The 21,218-nt window shown below is 44.8% G+C and overlaps 1 protein-coding gene across 1 annotated transcript in view; it reads right to left on the reverse strand.

The window, feature by feature from the left end:
* Nucleotides 1-21,218, reverse strand: part of TACC2 (transforming acidic coiled-coil containing protein 2) — a gene marked incomplete at its 5' end in the record, with an annotated part of 132,698 nt that overhangs the window by 76,460 nt on the left and 35,020 nt on the right. Inside the window, 2 exons of the mRNA XM_082309124.1 lie at nucleotides 1,506-1,637; nucleotides 8,619-8,744. Coding sequence (XP_082165250.1) covers nucleotides 1,506-1,637; nucleotides 8,619-8,744 — 258 coding nt within the window. The remainder of the gene's footprint in view (nucleotides 1-1,505; nucleotides 1,638-8,618; nucleotides 8,745-21,218) is intronic.

The raw sequence follows: 21,218 nt of genomic DNA on the forward strand, positions 1-21,218 counted from the left end.
AGTCATCTGTGACTACACTAAAGCACTCACAGAATGTGAAATTCAGTCCAGGGTATCCATAAAGTTCAAACAATTTTGGATGATTCTCTGGAAAGAGCCAACATCTTGGAGTGAATATTTTCTAACTTACAACCTCACCTGACCATTTCTCTCCATTTTTAGAGAATGACCATGGTATCTACCCTTCATTCAGAAAATTCTCTCCAGATTACAGAACTTGCATACTGGTGCAAACCAGACCTTTGAGCACTTCTGTTCCCCACCAACTATCCACAGGTTAAAAAGTGCGGGTCCAGTACAGTATCATGAAGGAACGTGACACAGGAGGCTTGGCCTAACTAGAGGCAAGCACTAGAGGTGAGGACACCATTTGCTGATCAAAATTATCAGAGCTTTAGAACAAATAGTTAACCAACATGTTTCCTAGATACTATACTGTGGACGATTTTTCGAATAGCATTTGCTGATAGGTATCCATTCACCGTTCCACAGCAGAACATGTCTATTGTGTACGTTTTCATTCCTGATTCAGAGTATCCTCCTGCTGACAGCAGCATCTTTTGACATTTCTGAACAGAGCTTCAGTGGAATAGCTGTATTTCCCATGGTGTCTCCTGTCTTGTACCGTACTTGTCACGAGATGCCGGCCTGTATTTGTGGGGTGGAGAACGCTATTCTCCAGGGAGTGCCCATTTAATATTCTCAGCTGTGCTGTGACCTTTTCCATTAATAGATGTCACAATAAGGGCATGCCTTTATTGCTGAGCCACAACAGCATACTGGTTAATCACCCACAAGACAGGCGTCATCTGAAGCTCTGACATGCATATCCAAGCGCATGTCTCGTCTTGACTATATTTGAGATGGGAGGACTCAGTTTGGGGGTTTTCCAAGCAAAAATTTCCCAGGCATCTATCAAACACTATGGCACCAACCAATGTAAATCTGAAGGAGAGAAACATTTAACTTTGGAATCAAGATAATTCAACATTTCTTCAGCAAGATCAAAAACAAGTTGAACTTCTTCCTTCAGTACTGACAACTGCAATACAAATCACTAGTGTGGGGTGGGGAAGATGCTGGCAGCATCTGAAGGGGAATGAGTAGAACAGTCCTCTTGAATATAACCTGATCTTGCACAGTTTCACACACAAAAAAAAAAGACAAAACAAACCAAAACAAACTTGAACTTCAAGAAGGGAAAATATTTGGAAAAACACCTAAAAATTTATTAACTTAAAAATAGTAGGGAAGAGCAACACAGTGATAACCAGTGTAGTCCAAGCTCCCTCTTCTGGTCTTTTGCAGTAAATATACTGGAGCAAGCAGGTCTTGATAGTCTACCACTTGGTGTCAAAATCTAGCAGCAAAGTGTTCATATAACTTAGACAAAATGCTTGTTAAAGTTATTCAGCCTCTTTCACACTACTTATGTTTTCTTAAGCAAAGGATGTATAGACATGGAAATTTATTGTAACATATGAAATAACAACATTGCACAATACCTCTTTTTTTCCCTTGTGAAACCTTCGGTTTCTTGAGCAGGCAGTTCTACACCATCACCAGGGGCCGCAGCCAAAGGTACATCCCCAGAAACGAGGGTATCAACTTCTTTGCAGCTATCAGACTTGGAAGTGCTGCAAAACAATTATTAAAAATAAGCTGACAAATTTCAGGAGTGGCCATGAAGTTTCAGTGAAGTCTCCTTAAAAGATGAACTTTGGCTGGATCTAAACTAAGGAGCTCTAAGGAGCACATCGTCCCCTCCCCAATACTGTCTCTCTCGCACCTTCCACACATTACTTCTTCCCACCAACCCTATTTCACTGAATTTCTCAGATCACCACATAACCAGTAATATTCCAAAGTTTTGACAGCTCTTATACACCGTAACATTAACTGCCAGAGAAATTTAACTGTATGTGAAATTAGTAAAATAAATAAATCACTAATGACTACTTTGCAGATCCCACACAGCCCTTTCTCCTCACTGTACAATACAAACATTCAATTAAGTGACTTGAGTGACTTGTCTTTTAGAAAAAGCTAAACCCCAGGACTAAAAAATTCTTTTACTTTAAAAGCTCTCCCTATACCGTAAAGCTAAAAGCACAATAATCCCTGAACTCATGACATGAATCTTAAGATTACAGGACTGTAATACTGCTGTATTTGTTAATTCCTACAAGTCTCTCTGCTCGGCAAAGCCCCGCAAGACCCAAGCTCAGAAGCATGACAGCCACGTAATGATTTCCAGAGCACGTAAACACAGATTGGAAAGAGCGAGTTTCTTCACAGCAAGGGAAGGCACCGCGGGGTGCCGTGGGGAGGCGTGCCCTCTCCCGCTCCCCGCAGAAAAGGAGCTCTGGCACACGGACACCAGCCAGAGCACAGGAGGGAACAGCCCTCTGCCCAAACCCCTGGCACGTCGCCGTTCCCCCTCCTCAAGGCAGACCGGAGCAGAACGCACCGTTACAGCTCCATTAACTTGCTGTTTTCTTAAGCAAAACCCAAAGTAGAAAAAACCCTCGACAGCAACACAAATAAAACACTTCTCTCATGAGCCTTCTAATGCTCTTTAAGACGGTACATCACCATGTATCCAAAAGATCACCCCACGAGAAGCTCACTTGCATTCTCCCTCACTTTAAGCAGACTGGTAACCGTACTACTCCCCCTGCTCCTGGCCACACTCATTAAACTCAGGACAGAAAAGGAACTAAATAGCCAATGACTTCATGTCTCAAAAGCAGGAGCGGCGTAGGGTCTTGTCACGCCACGTTGTCCTTTCCAGGGCACCTCCAACATACCAGAGGGACACGGACAGCAGCCACACGCAACAGCCTCCCCTCCTGCCAGCTCCTGCTTCCACAGATCCAGACACAAACGTTTAAGGAAACGGTGGTGGAACCAGGCCTTGGCTGAGAAGTTTCTTTTAGATTTCCTGAACTAAATATAAACAGTTATCTTTGCCATTCCTTTTAAAATTTCCTCTCCCTTCCTCCCCCAGTAATTACACTGTAATTGTAGAAGGTAGATTAAGTTGTGTTACTGAATAAGAGTTGGTGAGGTTCAGGGACAGATTGTTCCTTTCTTTAGAAACGTGTATACAAACAGAGGACAAACATCAATCATAACCCTAACTTTAGTTCCAATACACAGGAGCATGAGAACAGTTATTCCCCGAAGTGTCTATCCACTAACTGACTAAGATCACAAAAGCTCTTTCTGAGAGTGCTTTAGCTTGATTAGCTCATATCCATGAAGTTGCTTTGTGCCACATGGGATATTCAGTTATTTCTTCTAAGGTATTCTCTCTGCTTTACGCTCTCCTTCGTGCCTTCCTAAATTTTCAGTCACATCAAGTTAAAATAAATAAATAAATAAATATTAAAAAGCGAGCTCTTTCCTTTTTCATGCAAAGGACTTTTCCCTTTGCTAAAAATGTCTTTGTCCTAATATAGTAATAGCATCAAATATATACAAAGGCGATGTGACTATATAGGGTCACACGGAGCTTAGAGAAAGTAAGATTTTAAAGCAAAAAGTAAACTGCTAAAAATAAGCGAATGCTGAACATCTGTTTGGAGAGTAAACAAAGAACTGCAAAACCCAAACAATTCACAAGAGGGCCCAGCCAAGCAAGAATACCCAACGCACATAAAATTACGGACCTTATGTTATGCACACATAAAACCCTCCCAGTTAATCGCTCCCAGTAGCACCTGTTCCCCTCGCACCCACACGCTTCGCACAGGCCCCACTGCCCATCTGCAGCCCTCGGCTTCCCCCTTTAAGTCTTTCCACATAAAACGAAACAATTTTCAGAGATATACTTTGACTAATGTCATTTCTAATGCTCTCTGCAAAGCAAAAGTAGCTATCAAAATACAGGCATTTTTAGAAGAGCTCTGCTCCCTGGCCTTCACAAAGCACAGGGCTTACTTTTATGAGCTATAGTATCTGTGTGTGTTAAAATCCACAAAAAATTTCCCTTCATCTTTCCAAGCTTCACCTAAACCATCAAATACCGGGTTCCCATAAAGACTACGCCTGCCAAGGGTCAGCTGCCTACTTGTGCAAGTGAGCTTGTAAAGGAACACGGCCAAAACGCAGCTGGGACTTGCATTTTCTCCGACATCTTGCCCCACCACCAGTACCAGGAGGTACCCACCCCCGTGCCGCGGGACCGTAGGACAGGGTGCCACGGGCAGCCCCCACCCCTCTTCCCCACCGCTGTCGCTCTGACAAGGGGTCCCCAGTACAAACGAGTGTTGAGCAAGGCCACGAAAAGTAGGTTGCAAGGCTAATCACGCCAGGTCCGGGGCTAATATTGCCACATAATAATTCTGGCACTGTTCAGCGTGGTTTGCAGGTAGAATTGCAACAGCGTAGTGCTACTGGTTATTGCCCATCACCAGACGGGCACTGCCTGCAGATGGGTGCTGCCCACTGGTGGCATAATAAGCTCGTGAGGGACAAGGCAGAAGCAGAGCAGCTCAGAAATGGTACAGACTGCACAAACCGAGGCAGGGTAGCACAGCACCGCTGTGTCCAAAACACAGACTTCGTGTCCACTTTAAACAATCCTACCTAACTCTGCATCAGCTCTGGCACATATATCAACTCATGGTACTTGTATCAGCTCAGACACGAAGTGGCTACATTAAAACTTCTGCTTCTCCACAGCTGTTACTAAAACAAGACTTGCCATTAAACTTATTTTCCAACAAGTAATATTCCAATGGTTGTAGCAAGGATACTACCAAAGGGGCCAAGTCTTCCCAGTGCACAATAAACTATACATTGGCCAGTCTTTATCCTGTAGAGTCAAGCTGATTAGAAAACAAACATTTTTCAAGCTCCATCTATTTAAGTAATTCTCAAAAGTCACTTTCTGACCATCTGCATATACAGATAACCCTGGGTACTCCTGCCTGCTTGTGCTGCTGAGGAGCACACCCTGAGAGCATCACAGTTCCCAGGCTGTGAGCTATGCCACCAGGAAAGGCCCGTCTGCAGATAAAGCAACACAGCTTGTACTGCATCCGACATCAAATTGCCTTACGACAGCTTAATGTGCCCTCCGCATAACAGGAGCTGGGAGAGAGGCTGATGCAGGGGAACACAGCATTTTCCAATGCCAGCTCAGGTTTAGAATAGTTTTCACTCCCTAGTATTCACGACAGAGCTGCGACAGCTCTGTCTGGTCTGGACTAAATCCTGTGCTGCAGCTCCACAACCTCAGCTGGAGATTAAATGCAAGAGCAGAAGCTTTCCTTAGCATGTGGAAGGGACCAGATTGGTTTGCCCTGCCTGTTACCTACAGCCTGACCTGAAAGACAACTCATGCAGCAAGTGCTTTCCAAGCTGCCGTTTTTTCCTGGGCACTTGCAGGTTTTTTTGCCCACAAGACAGGCAGCAAGTTGCAGGGAACAGATAGACACTGCTCAGAAAGGTTTAACCCCTCTAACCACGGAGCCCAGCTAAGCTGGGGTCTCGTGCAGCCAGGGCACTTATCTGCCTTCTCTGCCTTTCCAGTGCAAACACTTCTCATCTAAAACAGAAGTCTGGTTGCAGAGCTCTGCACCTGCAGCACAAAGATGTGTCTGGCCAAAACTTCTCCTAGTGCAACGTGTACTGGCAAATCAGAGTGAACTTGGCTTTTCAGTTTCATTGCTAAACAAAAATGCTTGGCAGAACAGCCAGTGAACTTTTTACCTAGTTCTTTTCAGGGCACTCCTCTGCAGATACAGTAAATAAGATCTACTTACTGAGCAGACGATACCATGTTGTCCCTGATCAATATGTAATCAGCAGGGGAGGAGAGAGGCAGACAGTCATCCTCAAGAAGCAAAACAAAGATACAGTTTCTTGACTGGACAGATGGAGGGACAACCTGATCTCTTACTATGCACTGCCATCTGGAAGACATTTAGCACAAACTGACCCCTGCCTTATATGCACCATTATTTTTCCCTGTCAAAGTGCACACCATCTGCATTATATGATACCCCTGATGGGGAAATAAATGGAAACAAAAGGAACTTATTAGTAAATAATGAAATATATTGGGGAAAAACACTTTATAATTGTACTTTACTGCAGACAGACTGGAAGAACACCGTGCCATCTAATAGTCCTGGCGAGATTTCAAAAGTACAGTGCACAGGTATAACCAGAAAGCGTCAACACAGTGACATGGTATGTGTGTGCACTAGAGAATTTTTTTGCAGTCATACTGAAAAGCAGTGGTGCAGTATTTCTACACAAAATGCCAAAAAAGCAGCGGCTTTAATATGATCATCTTATTTATATAGGCAAGAATCTGCTCCATGTCACAGGTGAAGAGAAGATGAGGGATAAGGCAATGCTGTGAAACAACAGACATCACTGAAACTCTTCCCTTGGATAAGAAAAGCCCTGTCCTGCTGTTACGGATCCTCACTGTGAGCGTAATCCCACGCATTTTAACAGTACTACTTTCATTTGCTATTAACATTACGTTGTTATCAGTTTAGGTCTGACCAAACCACCGAGAAGTCAGCAGTGTTTGCTGCTGCTGGAAGAGGGTCATGCCTGTTTCAGACAGGAGCTAAAGCAGGGGTCCAGCTGCACCGATATAAACCCCTCTTCTGCCGATCAGCTGCCTCTGCGGGTGGGCACACGTGGGAGCTACTGCGTTTCTGCCGCAGGGACACCAGGGAACACCTCTGCAAGGCTCACAGAGAAGCTGGCAAGCAACAACAGCCTGGACGGGAAAGACAGGTGCAAGGAGAACAGGTAGGCTTTTATGTCTAAAGCTGAACAAGGATGCAAAATAAAGGAGTAAGAAAAACAAACAATACTGACAAGAGTTAACTTGTGCAGCTTTTTAAAAAAATAAACAAAAAAAATTAAAACCAACAAACATAGGCGAACTACCTGCAGCCAGAGTCACTCCAGTTCTCCACAGCGGATTTCTCTCTCACCTTCCTCTGTTTCAGGAGCTGAAAAACTACCTGCTTCCACCCTGAATACCCCTGGTTTGCAGCTTTTTAGCTCTGAACCCTTGCAAACATCCTCGCACCTTCATCAAGGTCAGGATATGGAAAGAAGAGCCCTGTGCGGGCTGACCACCGCTCAGCACCAACACTCGCAGCCGGCGCAACTGGGATGAAGCAAGGAACCCCGAGGCTAACTTCTGGACGTTAACGGTGAAAATATTTTAAAGACAGAAGTTATCAAGTAGATCAAAAGAAAAGGTATAATATAATTAACTTGAAATTCCAGATCCAGATGAGAATGTGAACAGTGTGAATTCAGGAGGTTTAGCAGAAGCAGTAAATTAGAACACTTTTAAGACTGCTCTTCCTAAATGTTTCCTAAGGTGACATTTCATCATAGACAGCTTGTGTGCCTTTTTCCCTACAAACAACAAACTATCACCCCAAGGGCAACAGAGTCTTCTATTTCAGACTGTAGTCCAGAGAGCATATATAAATCTTCCTGGCACTTTTGGTCTTAGTCTTTTTTCATTCCTCTGCATTCAGAAAGTAGCTCATAGCTCCACCTCAATTACTGCTCACTCTTTTCTAACTGCCTCGCTACTATGGCCAACAATCCATTAGCAAGAAAAAACAGAATCCACAAAACCCCATGTGTAACCCAATTACACTTGTTAAAAACAAAGAAACACAACTCTTTTTGAGTAAAAACTTACAAGAACTGGAAGAAATCCACATCATTAGCTTCCCAAGATCATCTTACCCCGATTGTAGGAAAAAGTTTGTTTCTCACAGATTCACTCAGCCAGCATTAGCGACTAACCAGCCTGGGGACTGACGGAAGACCAGTATAGGCTAAACAGCAAAGTCACCCAGCTTTTAAGGTGGATTCAGCAAAGCACACAAGCTCCTTTCTGCCTTTGATAGCATATTATTGCTATTTCAGCTAACCAATTTAATGCTAGCTTAAATATATTGTGTATGTTTACACTCCGCTGAATTCACAACGATTGAAGGGTAAACACACCCTACAAGGCTTCCTCTGCTGCTGGCTGTTAAGACAAACTCGTACACCCAAAGATCTTGACAACCCAACTGCCACCAGCACAAATAAAGCAACCGTTTCCCTTTTCAGTGCAAGTAAAAGCAGACAAAAAGCCCACTGTCCAACAGAGATAAGATACCTGAATGCTTTATAATCAGCATTATACTGTTAAGGAACTTCTCAAAATTAAAGAAAATCCCCAAAGGATCAGTTACCTTGTACTAATGCAAAAAAAAAGTATAAGCACCTAAAAAAATATAAGGTATACATTGCACCTTCACATGGCATGACGCTCCAAAGTGCCAAAGTGATTCAATCTCAGGGAAAGGTAAACAGCATCTTTCTTTGAAGGTTTTGATAGAGGGAGATTTAAATTCTGGTCAAGATTTCCACTGACAGATGCTCCACTGACTACAGGCAGAGTCAGCAAAGCCATCATACTGGCCATACCAGATATATATCCATCCACGAAGAGCGACAGCAATTCCTTCGCTGGCGCTGACCTCCGCGGTCCTCCACCCGCCCACATCAGTAAGGAGCCTGCAGCTGCTTCCCACCGCTCCAGCTGCACCGGCTCTGTACGATACCTCGCTGCAGTCAGCTCAGCAGCATCCACGGGGTCAACATTTCCATACGCCGCAGAAACAGCTAAGGGTCGCTCAGAAGGGTCAAGGGGAGAAGCCAACTGTATATCATCACCTGGCCCAGGAGGGCTGCGGAGAGAAAAGACATGGAAAAAGGCAGCCTTAGAGGTCTGAGTTATTGCAGAACTATTGCCATTTGGCTGTCTGAACCCCCAGACTTTAGCACGCGTATGCTAACTTGTGTGTTAGGGAACGCAGCGAAAGTTGCTGGCTTTAATATAAGTTGCTTTTGTGCACAGCTCTACTGTTCCCGCTGGCCTGAAGTCACTGCATTTTTGTCTGTGTTACAACTGCAGGAGCAATGAGGTAGTACAATCCAACAGCAAATTAACCCCATTTGGATTCTGATTTTAAAAAGCAAACGAGAAAACGAGCTACTGCTTGAACAAGAGAAATGGCAAGACTTCCTCGCTCAGACACCAGGTAACACACAGGGAGCTCGAGTCCGGCATTCGCCTGCCACGGAGCTGCGCGGGGGCTCACCAGTGGGAGCACAGGGTCAGGCAAAGGTGTCCCAGTGCTGCAGGGAGACAGCCAGCCGTGTCCCCTACCCGGGGAAAGCAGGGCACAGCCAAGTACTACATCGCTAAAAGAAACCAATTTTGTTTGTTTTTTAACAAAGACACCAAACCATGGGAATGCCCTGAAAACAATGTTTTTGTTGCCTGCTTCAACCTGACTTTCTCATGTGGCCACCCAGTGACCAGGGCCCTGGAAGTGTCAGTTTTCCCTGGAACTCACTGAAATTCTCAGGTTTTTGTAAAACATAAAATGGGACTTTTAATTGAGGTTCCAATTTCACACTGCAGGTTCACCCAACTGGCTGGGTTTTGAGGCGCCTCTTTCCTGAGCCCCCTTCTGTCCATGTTGTTGCCAGTACTACCAAGTGAACACAACCCTGCACGCAGACGGATGGTACCGTACACAGATGGATTTCAGCAGAACTGTATAAACTTAAAACTCTCACTCAGCATTTGGAATTTCAGCTTAAAAATAAAAATCCCTAAATCATGGACCTCGGCTTTCACACTAGACAATTACTTCCTTACCTAACTGCAAATCCAGTGGATGGGTATGACTCTCTACTACAGTCTTATTTTTGTTCAAAGAACACAACAAGGCGTTAAACTGCACTATAATAACGTCAGTATTATTCCGGTAACTTCACACTTCACATATTTTATCTAAAGGACTCTGTAAAGTAACACGTTCATATGGGAAAAATGATTTGTCAAAGTTGTTTTCTGATTGTTTTTTTATTTTCTTTTTAATTCATTACACCTGTGATCCTTTGTAAGCCAGCGTTTCTGCTGTTCATTTCCAGTGTTCATAGAATCATAGAATCGTTAAGGTTGGAAAAGACCCTTAAGATCATCAGGTCCAACCGTTAACCCAGCACGGCCAAGGCCACCACTAAACCATGGCCCTAAGCACCACGTCCACCCGTCTTTTAAATACCTCCAGGGATGGGGAGGGACTCAACCACTTCCCTGGGCAGCCTGTGCCAGGGCCTGACTGCCCTTTCGGTGAAGAACCACCCTTTCGGTGAAGAACCACCCTTTCGGTGAAGAACCACCCTTTTGGGTGTTCTCACAGCATCACTCTGCACTCAGTCCACTTCATTTGTCCACAGCATCCCTGGCAAGCCAGGCGGCATTCTCCCCTCCGTTACACCAACGCTAACGAGAGCAGGGTTAAGCCACTGCACTGAGCGCAGTTCTCAGATGACGGCCTAGAACATTTGATTATGTTTTAAACTTACAATATTACTTTTATCTAATTACAATACTTAGCAAGTAACTGTCCACACGTTCTCTGGTTTGACCACACCTGAAGGCTCAGCCCGTTGTAGGAAACTTTGAGCTAAGATGTTTACAAGTTCCGAAGTCCTCTAGCTTATCAGTATAAAAGGATCAGTTTTTACTCATCGCTAAGAGTTTGATATACTTATAGCACAAACCGGGGTGCCCCCTCTGCTTTGCCTTCAAATGAGCGTTTAAAAAGTAGACCTTGACAACAGAACATTGCAACTTCTTTCTCATACACGTAAGGATGAAAACGTAGATGGGCAAGTCTTGTTCTGGCTGCTGACAGAGCATAAGGGTCTTTGCTGTGAACACACGGAAGGTGCAGCACAAGCCAAAACTGCAGCTGAAGCTGTTGTACAGGTGTGCCGCAGCCCGGTGAGAAGCGAAGTGTTTGCCCACCACCACTCACACCTGCTGCAGGACAAACTCCGAGACAGCGATTTTCATCCAGACTACGGACAACGTAACTTGAAACTCGGGCTTGGGGAGGTGATGGCGGCGCTGCTCACTGCCAAGCCACCCGGCTCCGTGCAGGCACAAACAATGAAGCTATCCAAAAGCCGCTCAAACGAGTTCCACCACTGACATTCCCGGGCATCGCATCCGCCTTCGCCTCGCAGGCGCCCGCCACCAGGTCGCTGCTGCAAGTCCTTTCCAGCAACCGGCCTTTTAGACCAGTTTGTTTCAAGAAACGAGCTCTGTAAAAAGTCCATGAGCTTTTTCCATTCCATTGCCTGAGTTCTGGGTCAAGTCTGGAAGAGGAGCTACTTAAAATGACTTCCAAATTCTACTTATGACAAGCATGACTGAAATACTTTTCAAAGGAAAATACCTCACAGTTTAACAAGCAGTTGCTAACTAACAGCTGCAGCGAGCATACTAAATTCGGCCCAAAGACCAAGGGTTTCAGGCTGTTATTAGTGTGTCACAAGTGAAAGACGTTGCCCATCAAGCATCCTTAGGCTCTTGAGTTTCACAATTTCACTTTTAAGGCCTCGACTTACCCTTGAAAAGAGATTTTCCAAGTCACTGTTAGAAGGCAGGTACAAAAATAGCACGTTTCAGACAAAGCTTGACCCACAGTAGTCATTACCATGAATGAATGAGAAATAACTGCACAAACCTATGTAATGTCTTCTGTTTAAACAGAGGAGGTCTGACCTCTGTCTATGTAAGAAGCTTTCGAACCAAGGCAGGAAATGTATTTAAAACACGTAAAAAAGCACGGCTTTACACAGGCGGACACAGAGGCAAGCAGGGTCAGCTCCTCGGCACCAGCCCCGCGAACACAGCGAGGGCTGGGTGCCCTGCTGGTTCCATTTCTTCCTCTCCTACTGGCATCAGTGAGATGCAAACCTTAAAACCCCAATTTCATGCTAAAGTTTTAAAGCGTTTTGACACTGGTGCTGGAGACAGAAGGCAGCTACGGGTCTTGGCATTTTCTCCCTGTCCATGTTTTTCCAATCAGGAGAGCTGGATGTGGCTCCCTTTGAACAGTCAACAACAGCTCCAAGTTTACTCCAAGGGAAACCAATAAGCATTTCAAGCCCTGCTATCTCCTAGTCCCAAACATTTGGTTGCTTTTAATGAGATAAGGGTAAGATTTATAGATCCTGCTCTTACTCCAGAAACCTCTGGAAAATGGCACCAACAACTGCAAGGCAGGAGTGAGCTCTCAGCACTCTCATCACCCGCTATTTCGCTTTCTTCAAGAAACGAGATGTGGCTCACCGGGTACTGCAAGGCTGATAGGCAAAATCCTCTAGATTTCATATTTGGCTTTGTAATAACTTGGGCCTAAGAGTCACTTTTTGAGCCTCAGTTTACACATGCATAAGAAAAAATGTTAATTAATCACAGAAAAATACTGAGAGGATTTGCTCTTTCTGGTAGAGTTCTTACACTGCAATTCTTTGTACGGGAAAGAGATCTAGCAGCATCCACATCAGTTCAAATTCATTCATTCACATGGCACCTTGCAAAATTTCATCCATTTTATTAAGTAGTTCCTTCATAATATTCATTTTTACCTTCTCACACTTTATTTTGTAGCTTATCTCATACATCAGCCACATTCATTGAAATCAACTTCATGTGTAGAAAGTCCGACAATAACCTGGTATAGTAACTCTATGCACCTTTGGTATTTCTGTTCTTCACAAGTATTTTCATGATTATTGGGACGCCTGTCAATATAATTCAGCAGAATAGGAGGTAAGAAGCTATTTCTCAGATTAGAAATCGACATTACTGGTATCAGAAACTAAACCTAATCTTGTTCAGGAAGCAGCTCAGGGCTGCTGCAGAAGCTACCAGCACAGGATTAAAAACAAACCAACCCCTCTTTTTTCCCCATACTACTTCTTGTGAGGTAATTTAAGATCGATTAAAATATTAATAGAATTTTAGGAAAAATATGAGATGCTAAGATTGAAATGGCGAGTTTGGCTTTATTTCCCAGTGAACTAAGGGGACATCCATACAACCAAAGGATGTCCCCACAGGGCAAGTCCATATGCCAGCAATGGCTTTAAAAGCTCAAATACAGCTATGACTGGGGGTCACCGGCTACTTTTGCTGGTCGCTATGCATAGATACAACCAAGGCTTTACTTTTACCAGCTAAACACACACTCACAGTCACAAGTTTAAGTTTTGGGAAACACGCTGCCTTTCGTAAACCCAACAAAGACTTACTTATGCGTTTAAATAGGTGATTTTGGAAAAATCTCTCAAATTCCTTCTGTACTCTGAAGGAGAAACTATGCCTGAAGTGCCTCGCATCAGCACTTTGTATTTACACTGCAGGCCCTCCTGCACGCCTCAGCCAGGCCGAGTCCCGCGGAGCTGGGTGCTGTACAAACACGGTAACGAAGGTATCCAAGAGATGAACTGGCATGTGTTAATTAAACAAGTCAAATCACTCTCATTCAGGGGACATGAGTTTGATGTACAGTACTGTGCACAGCAGCATTTCTGCGCTTACAGAAAAAAGACAGTACCACCAGGATAGCAGAACTGGCTCCTGGGGGACTTACTCCAGTGTCTCAGATATACGTGCTCTTCCTCTGAGCCGGACTTGAGCAATCAGAACAGGCCTGGATGCTGGGTGCCCGTGCTCAGAGTGCCCAGGGAGAGCCAGCCCAGCCCGCCGCGGCTCGGGCAGCACCTGAGTCCCACCTGGCCCCGAGGAAGGGCACTGCCATCGTCCTCGCTGAGCAACAGGGACCAGCCGCACCTCCCCAGGGCTGCGGGCTGCCTGCAGGCCACGGGGGAACGCGCGACCGCCCGGCTCCCGACACGAGACTGTGCTTCCAGCAACAAGGGAGTCTCTTCTCCTACTGCAAATTTCCATACTGATAAAGTAAGAAAGGAAAACAAACGCAGAAACTGCATTCTGGAGAAATGAAAGCATCTTTTAAAAGGCTTCCTGAAGGCAATACCCCACCTACTAAAAGCAACGCCAGAAACCCAGCTGCAGAGCAGCTGGCAATCCCTGCAGGTAACTCCGAATTACCCGGCCGAGCGGGATGATGGTGCTATCGCTGTCAGGCAATCCGCGCACGTGACGATGGCGAGTAGTCCTCAGAAGGGATAATTTTCTGGCAGTGCTTGTGGAAATCCTGACAAGATAGAGAAGTTATCTTGGCAGGGGATGGTGTTTAGTCACACATTACCTGAGGGCCTGGACTTCCTCTCTCACCCAACCCTTCTTGCTTAGAAGTCCCTTAATTTTTGTAAAACACGTGCATCCAGATTGATCATCGATGTGATCAGTCATAACCATAACATAGAAAAATGTAATTTTTTTTTTGCCTGAGTGTTCTACATTACTGTGGTCACATTAAAACCTAAAAGTTATGGTGAGTTATTACATTAGACAAATACAATTATTTTAGATTAAAAGACTTAAGGGGACTGAAACACGCGTTACAGTATTACTTCCTTCGCAAGCTAAAAGAGGGACAACAGAAAGCCACATAAAAGTGTTAGAAGTATAAATCACGCCTGCACAGGATGAATAAGCATATTTGCTGTAATAACTGTCAACCATTACAAAAAGCCCATAACGTCACCACCGTGCAGCTTTTAGAGCCTCCGAAGGGCTCTCAGTCACGTCCTGATGTCATTGCTGCAGAATTTAAAAGTCTCCAAATTCCAGCTAGTAAACCTGAACCAGAAGTTTCTCGGTGTGATCAACTTTCCCCCCAAAAAAGTCTCCTCACCCGCGGACACTCTGCCCGAGCAGAAACCCAACCGCAAGCCATGGCAGGAGCCACAAAACCATCCGGTCTCTGTCTTGGAGGTAAGGAGAGTTAATCCTCTCCCGGAGCTGGAGGCAGCGCTGGGTGAGCAGGAGGGCATTTTTTTACTGGGTAGAAGTGTTACTTTTCAAAAGGTTGTTCAAAGGAAAAAAAGGAGGGGGGAAAAAAAAGTGAGAGAGAAAAGCAGCGGCAAACAAGAGCTAACTTTTAATTTCTGATACAGACTGCAACTGCACGTTGCTTTTGTTATTTCCTTGGCTAACTTTCCCCTCACAAGTGTCTACTTACCAAGGCCAGGAAATAATCACCAGCTTCGCTATTCCCAGTCATCCTCGCTTCCAACACAACACCCCGCAACAGGCCTTCAGTTTAACACCAATTCCCTCCGCTTCCACCATCCCGCGTCGGGAGCGGCGGGCTCCGCCGCACGCCAAAAGCCCGGTCCCGATCGCGGCAGCTTGGGCGAGCTCTGAAGCGTAGAAAAAGGCCTGGAGCTGCTTTTCGGAGGCTCCTCCCCATGAGGCTCCCTGAGGAAAGGCCGGAGCGACCAAGGCTGCCGCGCCCCGCGTCCTCCCCCGACGGGGTCGGATGCTCCGGGGCGGTCGCCCCGGAGCATCCGACCCCGTCGGGGGAGGACGCGGGGCGCGGCCCGGAGCGCTTGCAGCAACCGGAGAGAGCTGGGACACCCCCCCCACACACACAGAGAACCCCCCAAAGCTGCAGAGAGATGAAGCCGTGGCTCCCACGTGGGTTTTGTTCTTTTTTTTTTTTTTTTTTTTTTTATTTGGCGGTGGAATTTTTTCCAGGATTTTTTTGAGTCACGGCAAAACGATGGTTGCTCGGAGTTCCCCCATCTGCTGCGCCCGGTGGGGGATGTGGACAGATTAAATTACGACACTTAAAGCATACACAACGTTTTAAAAACCGCTCCAGCAGAGCCTGGCTTAATTGATGGTGTTTGGCAACTTTTTTAAAGTTTCAGGATGCAGGAGTGGTGTTTGGCCCCGCTTTAAAGATAACTTTTAAAAAGTTTCAGGAGGCGGGAGAAGTTTTTAACAACTTCCACTGAAACTTTGTTTGTTTATAGCTGTAAATCTAAACCAAAACTTTTTATTCCTACTCTAATTCTTCCAGCTCCTAAAGCTACACAGGTTTTCTTATGGGTTTCCTTCCCTACAAGAAAATGGAGCAGTTTAAATTAGTTGCATGCCCTTATTAATCTCTTAGGTTTCCTGTGGGTTTATTACAACACAAAAGAATGGCTTCGCAGGTAAATAACTTTTTGCATTGAGATACACCAAATTGCATATGCAAGCTGCCAGCACCCGAGGGATTAATTGAGTCTCTACCCAGGGAGATCATTATCATCTTTATAACATGTCATACCATAACTGCGCGCTAAATGTCTGTAATATCTATCCCACAGCAAGATAGTTGGTAGAGTCGTTGCTTACCAAATGCCCCATCGAGATATTTCAGATGAAATGCTGGGGCTATAGAGACTTAATTTAGCCGAGTTAGAGTTTCCCAGCTGACTCCGTGTGCGCTCTGCCCAAACCCTGGACACGCAGCTGCGGTGCCAGCTCCGCCTGCCTGGGTGACAAACCCAGCGTTCCCTCTTCCTCAGCACTCGGTCCAGCTCGTAGCAGGACTGTGCAGCTCCTTTTAATGTTAGGGTACAGCAATGATACCAGTCGGACCTCTCAAAGCATCCATTCAGAACCAAGCCTCAGGTGTAAAAAGGTATTAATTTTTTTAAATTTTTTTTTTTTCACTCTTGAACTGTTTCTCCTTCTAGGCCTTGTTTGTTTTTCTATGAGCAAAAGGAGGGAGCAGATTTTTGCCCAGGTAAATTTTGTGTTACAGGAGAACTTTCACATCCATGAGTCTGAAAGCAGATGACAGGGATTTCCCCTGGATGTGCTCATTGCTGCTTTTAACGATTCGGATACCTGTAGAAGAAATAGAAGAATACACCAAATGACCCCCGGAGACCAAGGCAGATACTGCAATGGGTGAAAATGCTGAAAAACGTGTAGACTACCGACACCGCCTGGGCTGCAAGGTATGGCTCATGGAGGGGTAAACATCCCTTACGGAATGATACACTGTGGAGAGTTGGTTTAGTGGCAGCAGCGGGAGCCAGTAGCACCCACTCCGACAGCAAGGATTAAGATCAGGCAGAGAGTTACAGTTTCTGGGGAGAGCAGCTCTCTCAGATCCTGCCTCCCAAGCAGCAGGAAACCAGGCATGGAAAAAGTTACTGTGATCTCTGATACAGGTACAGGCATCCAGCCACCCTCTCGTTTTGGGGGGAACTAAACTCTTTTGTCATCTGGAAACCATTTCACAAATAGCTTCTGCAGGTATAACAGCCCTGAGGAGGAGGGAGACCCTGGAGAGAATAAGATTCATTAAAATAAATTTTTATTTTCTTTGCAAGCAGCGCTTCAGTCTGGCGCAAAGCCATGGACACGGACTAGCTATGCTCCTGCTAACAAAACTAAATTTAGCATTTTTGGAATGAAATGATCATTTTGCTCAAATAACACGCCTCTCCCTGTTTATTTGTTAGCCTCTTGCTGTACCAAACCCCTTTCACCTACTGCTAAGCAATCTCAACCCACCTTTGTCACAAAAATATTTCCACTTTCCTCCCAGCGCCCTCTGCTACTTAAACATAGGAAAACTGATACGCAGTAACTCCAGGAACACGGTGCTAAGGTGCACTTGATTACCTGATTTTCCTGTGAGGATTAATTAATCTGCGTTAATAGGCGGCTTGGGGGAGGAGAGAGGAAACAAGCTGAAAAGCAACAGGAAAACAAGAGATAAGCAACCTCCCCGCAAGGCTGGGGAGACAATTACAGGAGAGGGGCTGACTGTCAGCCTGCAGTGACGGGCTGTCTGGCCCAGGCTGGGAGCCTGCAGATCAAAGAGCTGAGACACAGAAAGTGTTGCAAAAGATTTCTCCGGAGGGCCGGAGCTGGATGGGAGCGGTGAGCGTGCTGCGGAGACGTCCTGCAGGATGGCCCCGCTGGAGCCCGGGCCCTTCCCGCGCTCCCGGGGAACAGCCAGCCTCAAGGAAAGGCCAGAAGGCCTTTGGATGGCTTACGCTGGGGGGAACGGTTGGGGGTTTTTAATGTAGATCCCAAACATTTTTAAAGAACACCAGTATTTTGCGTTTGGGTGAAGGATTTTATCTTTGCTAGATCCCCACTTTTTCCTTTTCTACATATGTGCGCGTCCGTGAAAATAACATTGACCAAGCTACACGTGAGAAGTTAGGTTGCAATCTGAGGGGCGGAGGAAACCCTAAAGAAATCATCTTCTTTTTAGTTTGGCAATGCTAACTAGTTCATGACACAGGTACAATGAAGTTCCTGTGGTGACACTGTAGTTACCTGACATTACATAGGCACATGGTGCTGGAAGGCAGAGCATATACATACATATATATACACACACGCATATAATTCACCCACATCCCACATTGCTCCTAACTGTGGGACTGACACATGAATATTCTCCTCAGGCGCGCAACATTTTTACCCTATGCTCGGGAAGATGGGAAACTGAATTACAGAAAAATTAAAGGTCCTCGAGCTCAGTACCTTCAGACGTAGCGTGATTCCAGAGCAGCAGTTTAGGTTGCATTTTCGGGTCTGGACTATGACTTGAGAAATGCCGTCAGAGACCGCATCGTTCTGGCTGTGCTCCATGGTCAGGGTGATTTTAGACTGTGGCTGGACACCTGGTGAAAGCTGCTGATGGCCACCATGGGGCTAGTGGTGACCCACTCTGCCCAGCTCCTGTGAATTCGATCCGAGGGTTTTTCCCATAAACCATGTCACTTTTGCCAAACCAAAGGACTTGGGGGGGGGGGGTGGGGGGTGGAAAATGAGCTAGCCCTCAAAAGAACTATGAAAACCCCATGAAATTGGCTTGGAAAGAACATTGCATTAAATAAATGTTAAAAAAAAAACCAAACCTCAACCCACACAGTTTTTCTTTTAAATTTGCATTCTGTTTTTTGAGACTACAGGATGAACTCAGATCAGACTGTCAAGTTTTCCCCTGTGAGAATGAAAACAAGGCTCTTTCTTCTCCAGCTCTTTAAACTGACATTAAGATTATCACTGGTCTATAAGCAAATACAAATACTACCATATTTGTGATAAACTTGCAAAAAAGCTGGCAAAACAGCAATGCCTGTGCTTCTTCTGAGCAATAAGGCTGCATCATGCGACTAATCTTTAAGAAAATGTGCCTGTGTGATTTTAAATTGTTCTTTGTGAAAACTTAGCGCCCATTTTTAAGGCCATTTTCGACAAAGAAACATGTATAAATATACTTTAGTTTGTTTAAAATTAAAGAGGAGTTTCTCTTTTGCATTTGCTAATCAGAGGTTCATAGTCATCCACTCTGCAAAACCACAGACCCAATTATCTCAGCCTGGCTGAGATATCCAAGCCGCTTCTGTAACAAACACCTGAACTTTATATTTCCACTACTTTCCACATACAAATGGCCCACAACCATCATTTGCGGTCGTTGAAAATTAGGTTGTGCGATTCTCAGCAATTTTTATTGGCCAGGCTTTGGTATGGCCGTCTCTTTAAACTCCCAGACTTTTACCTTAAGCTTCTGCTTTGGAAAAAAAAAAAAGAAAGTTTAATGTTAGCCACTACATTTTTGAGGATCAAAGTGCCATTTTGAAAATTTCCAAATTACTAAGATCAATTACTAGAAAACCCTAGGCTAGACTCAAATCTTCACAAATTCCAATGGTAACTTCTCTAGCACACCAAGTTTATTTGGAGTTTCTACCAGAAGAACAAGATTTGAAGAACACTGCATGCAACAGAAGTTTCATGTCCCATCACAGCATTCAAAAAAAAAAAAAAGAAAAAAAAGGGAATATGTGGAAAATCTTGAAGACTTTCAAACAGCAAAACTAAGTCTATATTTTGACTTGTTTAATGACATTGTTAAGAAGGGGAGATGGGAGTTTTAAGTGTCCATTTATTTTCATGACAGCTAAAATTTTTTCCTTAGTGGTCAGAAACTGAGCAATGCATACATGCTTTTTGCTTTCATTCCAGGAAACAAATCCAGTCTTCTCTGTCTGCTGCAGAGTTATTCTTAGCTGGCTTTGATATTTCTATCAGCTAGGAGAGCATAACAATGTTATCATGCTAACAAATTCCAAAGATTTTACATAAGCTCTTGAGTGCCTTTAAAAAAAAAAAAAAAAAGCTTTATTGATTACACTGTTTGTGTTTCATTAGCCAAAGGAGCCATGAAAAACAGGCTGAAAGAGAATAAAAAAGCAGTTTGATGAGTTTCAGTTTCATGAAGCAAGTGCTTGGTGTTTTTCAGAGCATCATTTACAAAGAGGAGCCAAGCTTTACAGGTTTGAGGTTGGAAAACACCAGGTAGTGCAGGCCAATGAATCATTTAAATCCTACTTGTCTACATACAGCCTATTTTCCTAATTTGATTTTTTTATCAGTTGAAACAACTAGACACCCCCCTTATTTAAGCAAAGCAGGATAACTGGGAGTATAGTGCTTGCAGGATGGTCTGGGTGAAAAAGGATCACGGGGCTGCACAGCGTTCTCCCTGGCTGATCTGTTAAGAGGCTCAGGGCCAAATTCTTTGCTGATATCACTCCACTGGCGCAGAGATTTTGGCCCAACATTTATTGACTTTAAGGGTAGGCTGCGGCCGTAGCCTTCTCTCACACAGCTGTCTTGAAAGGAATGTACCAAGAGGTAACGAAAGTAAATTAGTGAAATTACTTTGGAAACAACCTTGCAGAGTCTCACAGCACTTTCAGAGGGCTGGTTATTTTACTGAGGAGGATGGATGAATGGGGCAGGTACCGGCTAGGGAGAGCAGGGAAGAGGAAGGATTAAGCCTGGGTGAACAAAGAAGAGTTCATCAGGAAATGCTCAGTCTGGGAGGAGATCCCAAGCACATTTCGGCATGGAGAACAAGATTAACATACCATACTCGGGCTGGTTCTTGACAACAGCACAGAATGGTGGCACTCAGCATTTCACAGGGACCTTAGAATCCAGAACAATTAAGCCTTTGATTGGAGCAATTAACATTTCTACACTTACTGCAATTTGAGATGCAGAGCTTCTTATAGGCCAAAGAGACTCTACTATAAGAATTAACCTGTCAAGGTGAATGTAGATGAACAGGCCCAAACAGATCCATGTAACAATTTTTGACTTTTCCAGAATACCCGAGTGTTAAGGAATAGCAATATCTAAATAAGCCCCACCTGCTACTAGCAATGCACATGTGGGCTTCCACATGCCTCGACCAATATTGATAAGACGGGCTCCAAGGAGATCAACACAAAAGACAGCAGGAGGAAAAACAGAAAGCAAAGGATGAGGCAAGTAGTAGGGAGTTCTGGCTCTTCAGACATGTCTCCAGAGGAGTCTCTACTGA

The sequence above is a fragment of the Platalea leucorodia genome (genome assembly GCF_965183815.1).
Source record: "Platalea leucorodia genome assembly, chromosome: 4".
Lineage (NCBI taxonomy): Eukaryota > Metazoa > Chordata > Aves > Pelecaniformes > Threskiornithidae > Platalea > Platalea leucorodia.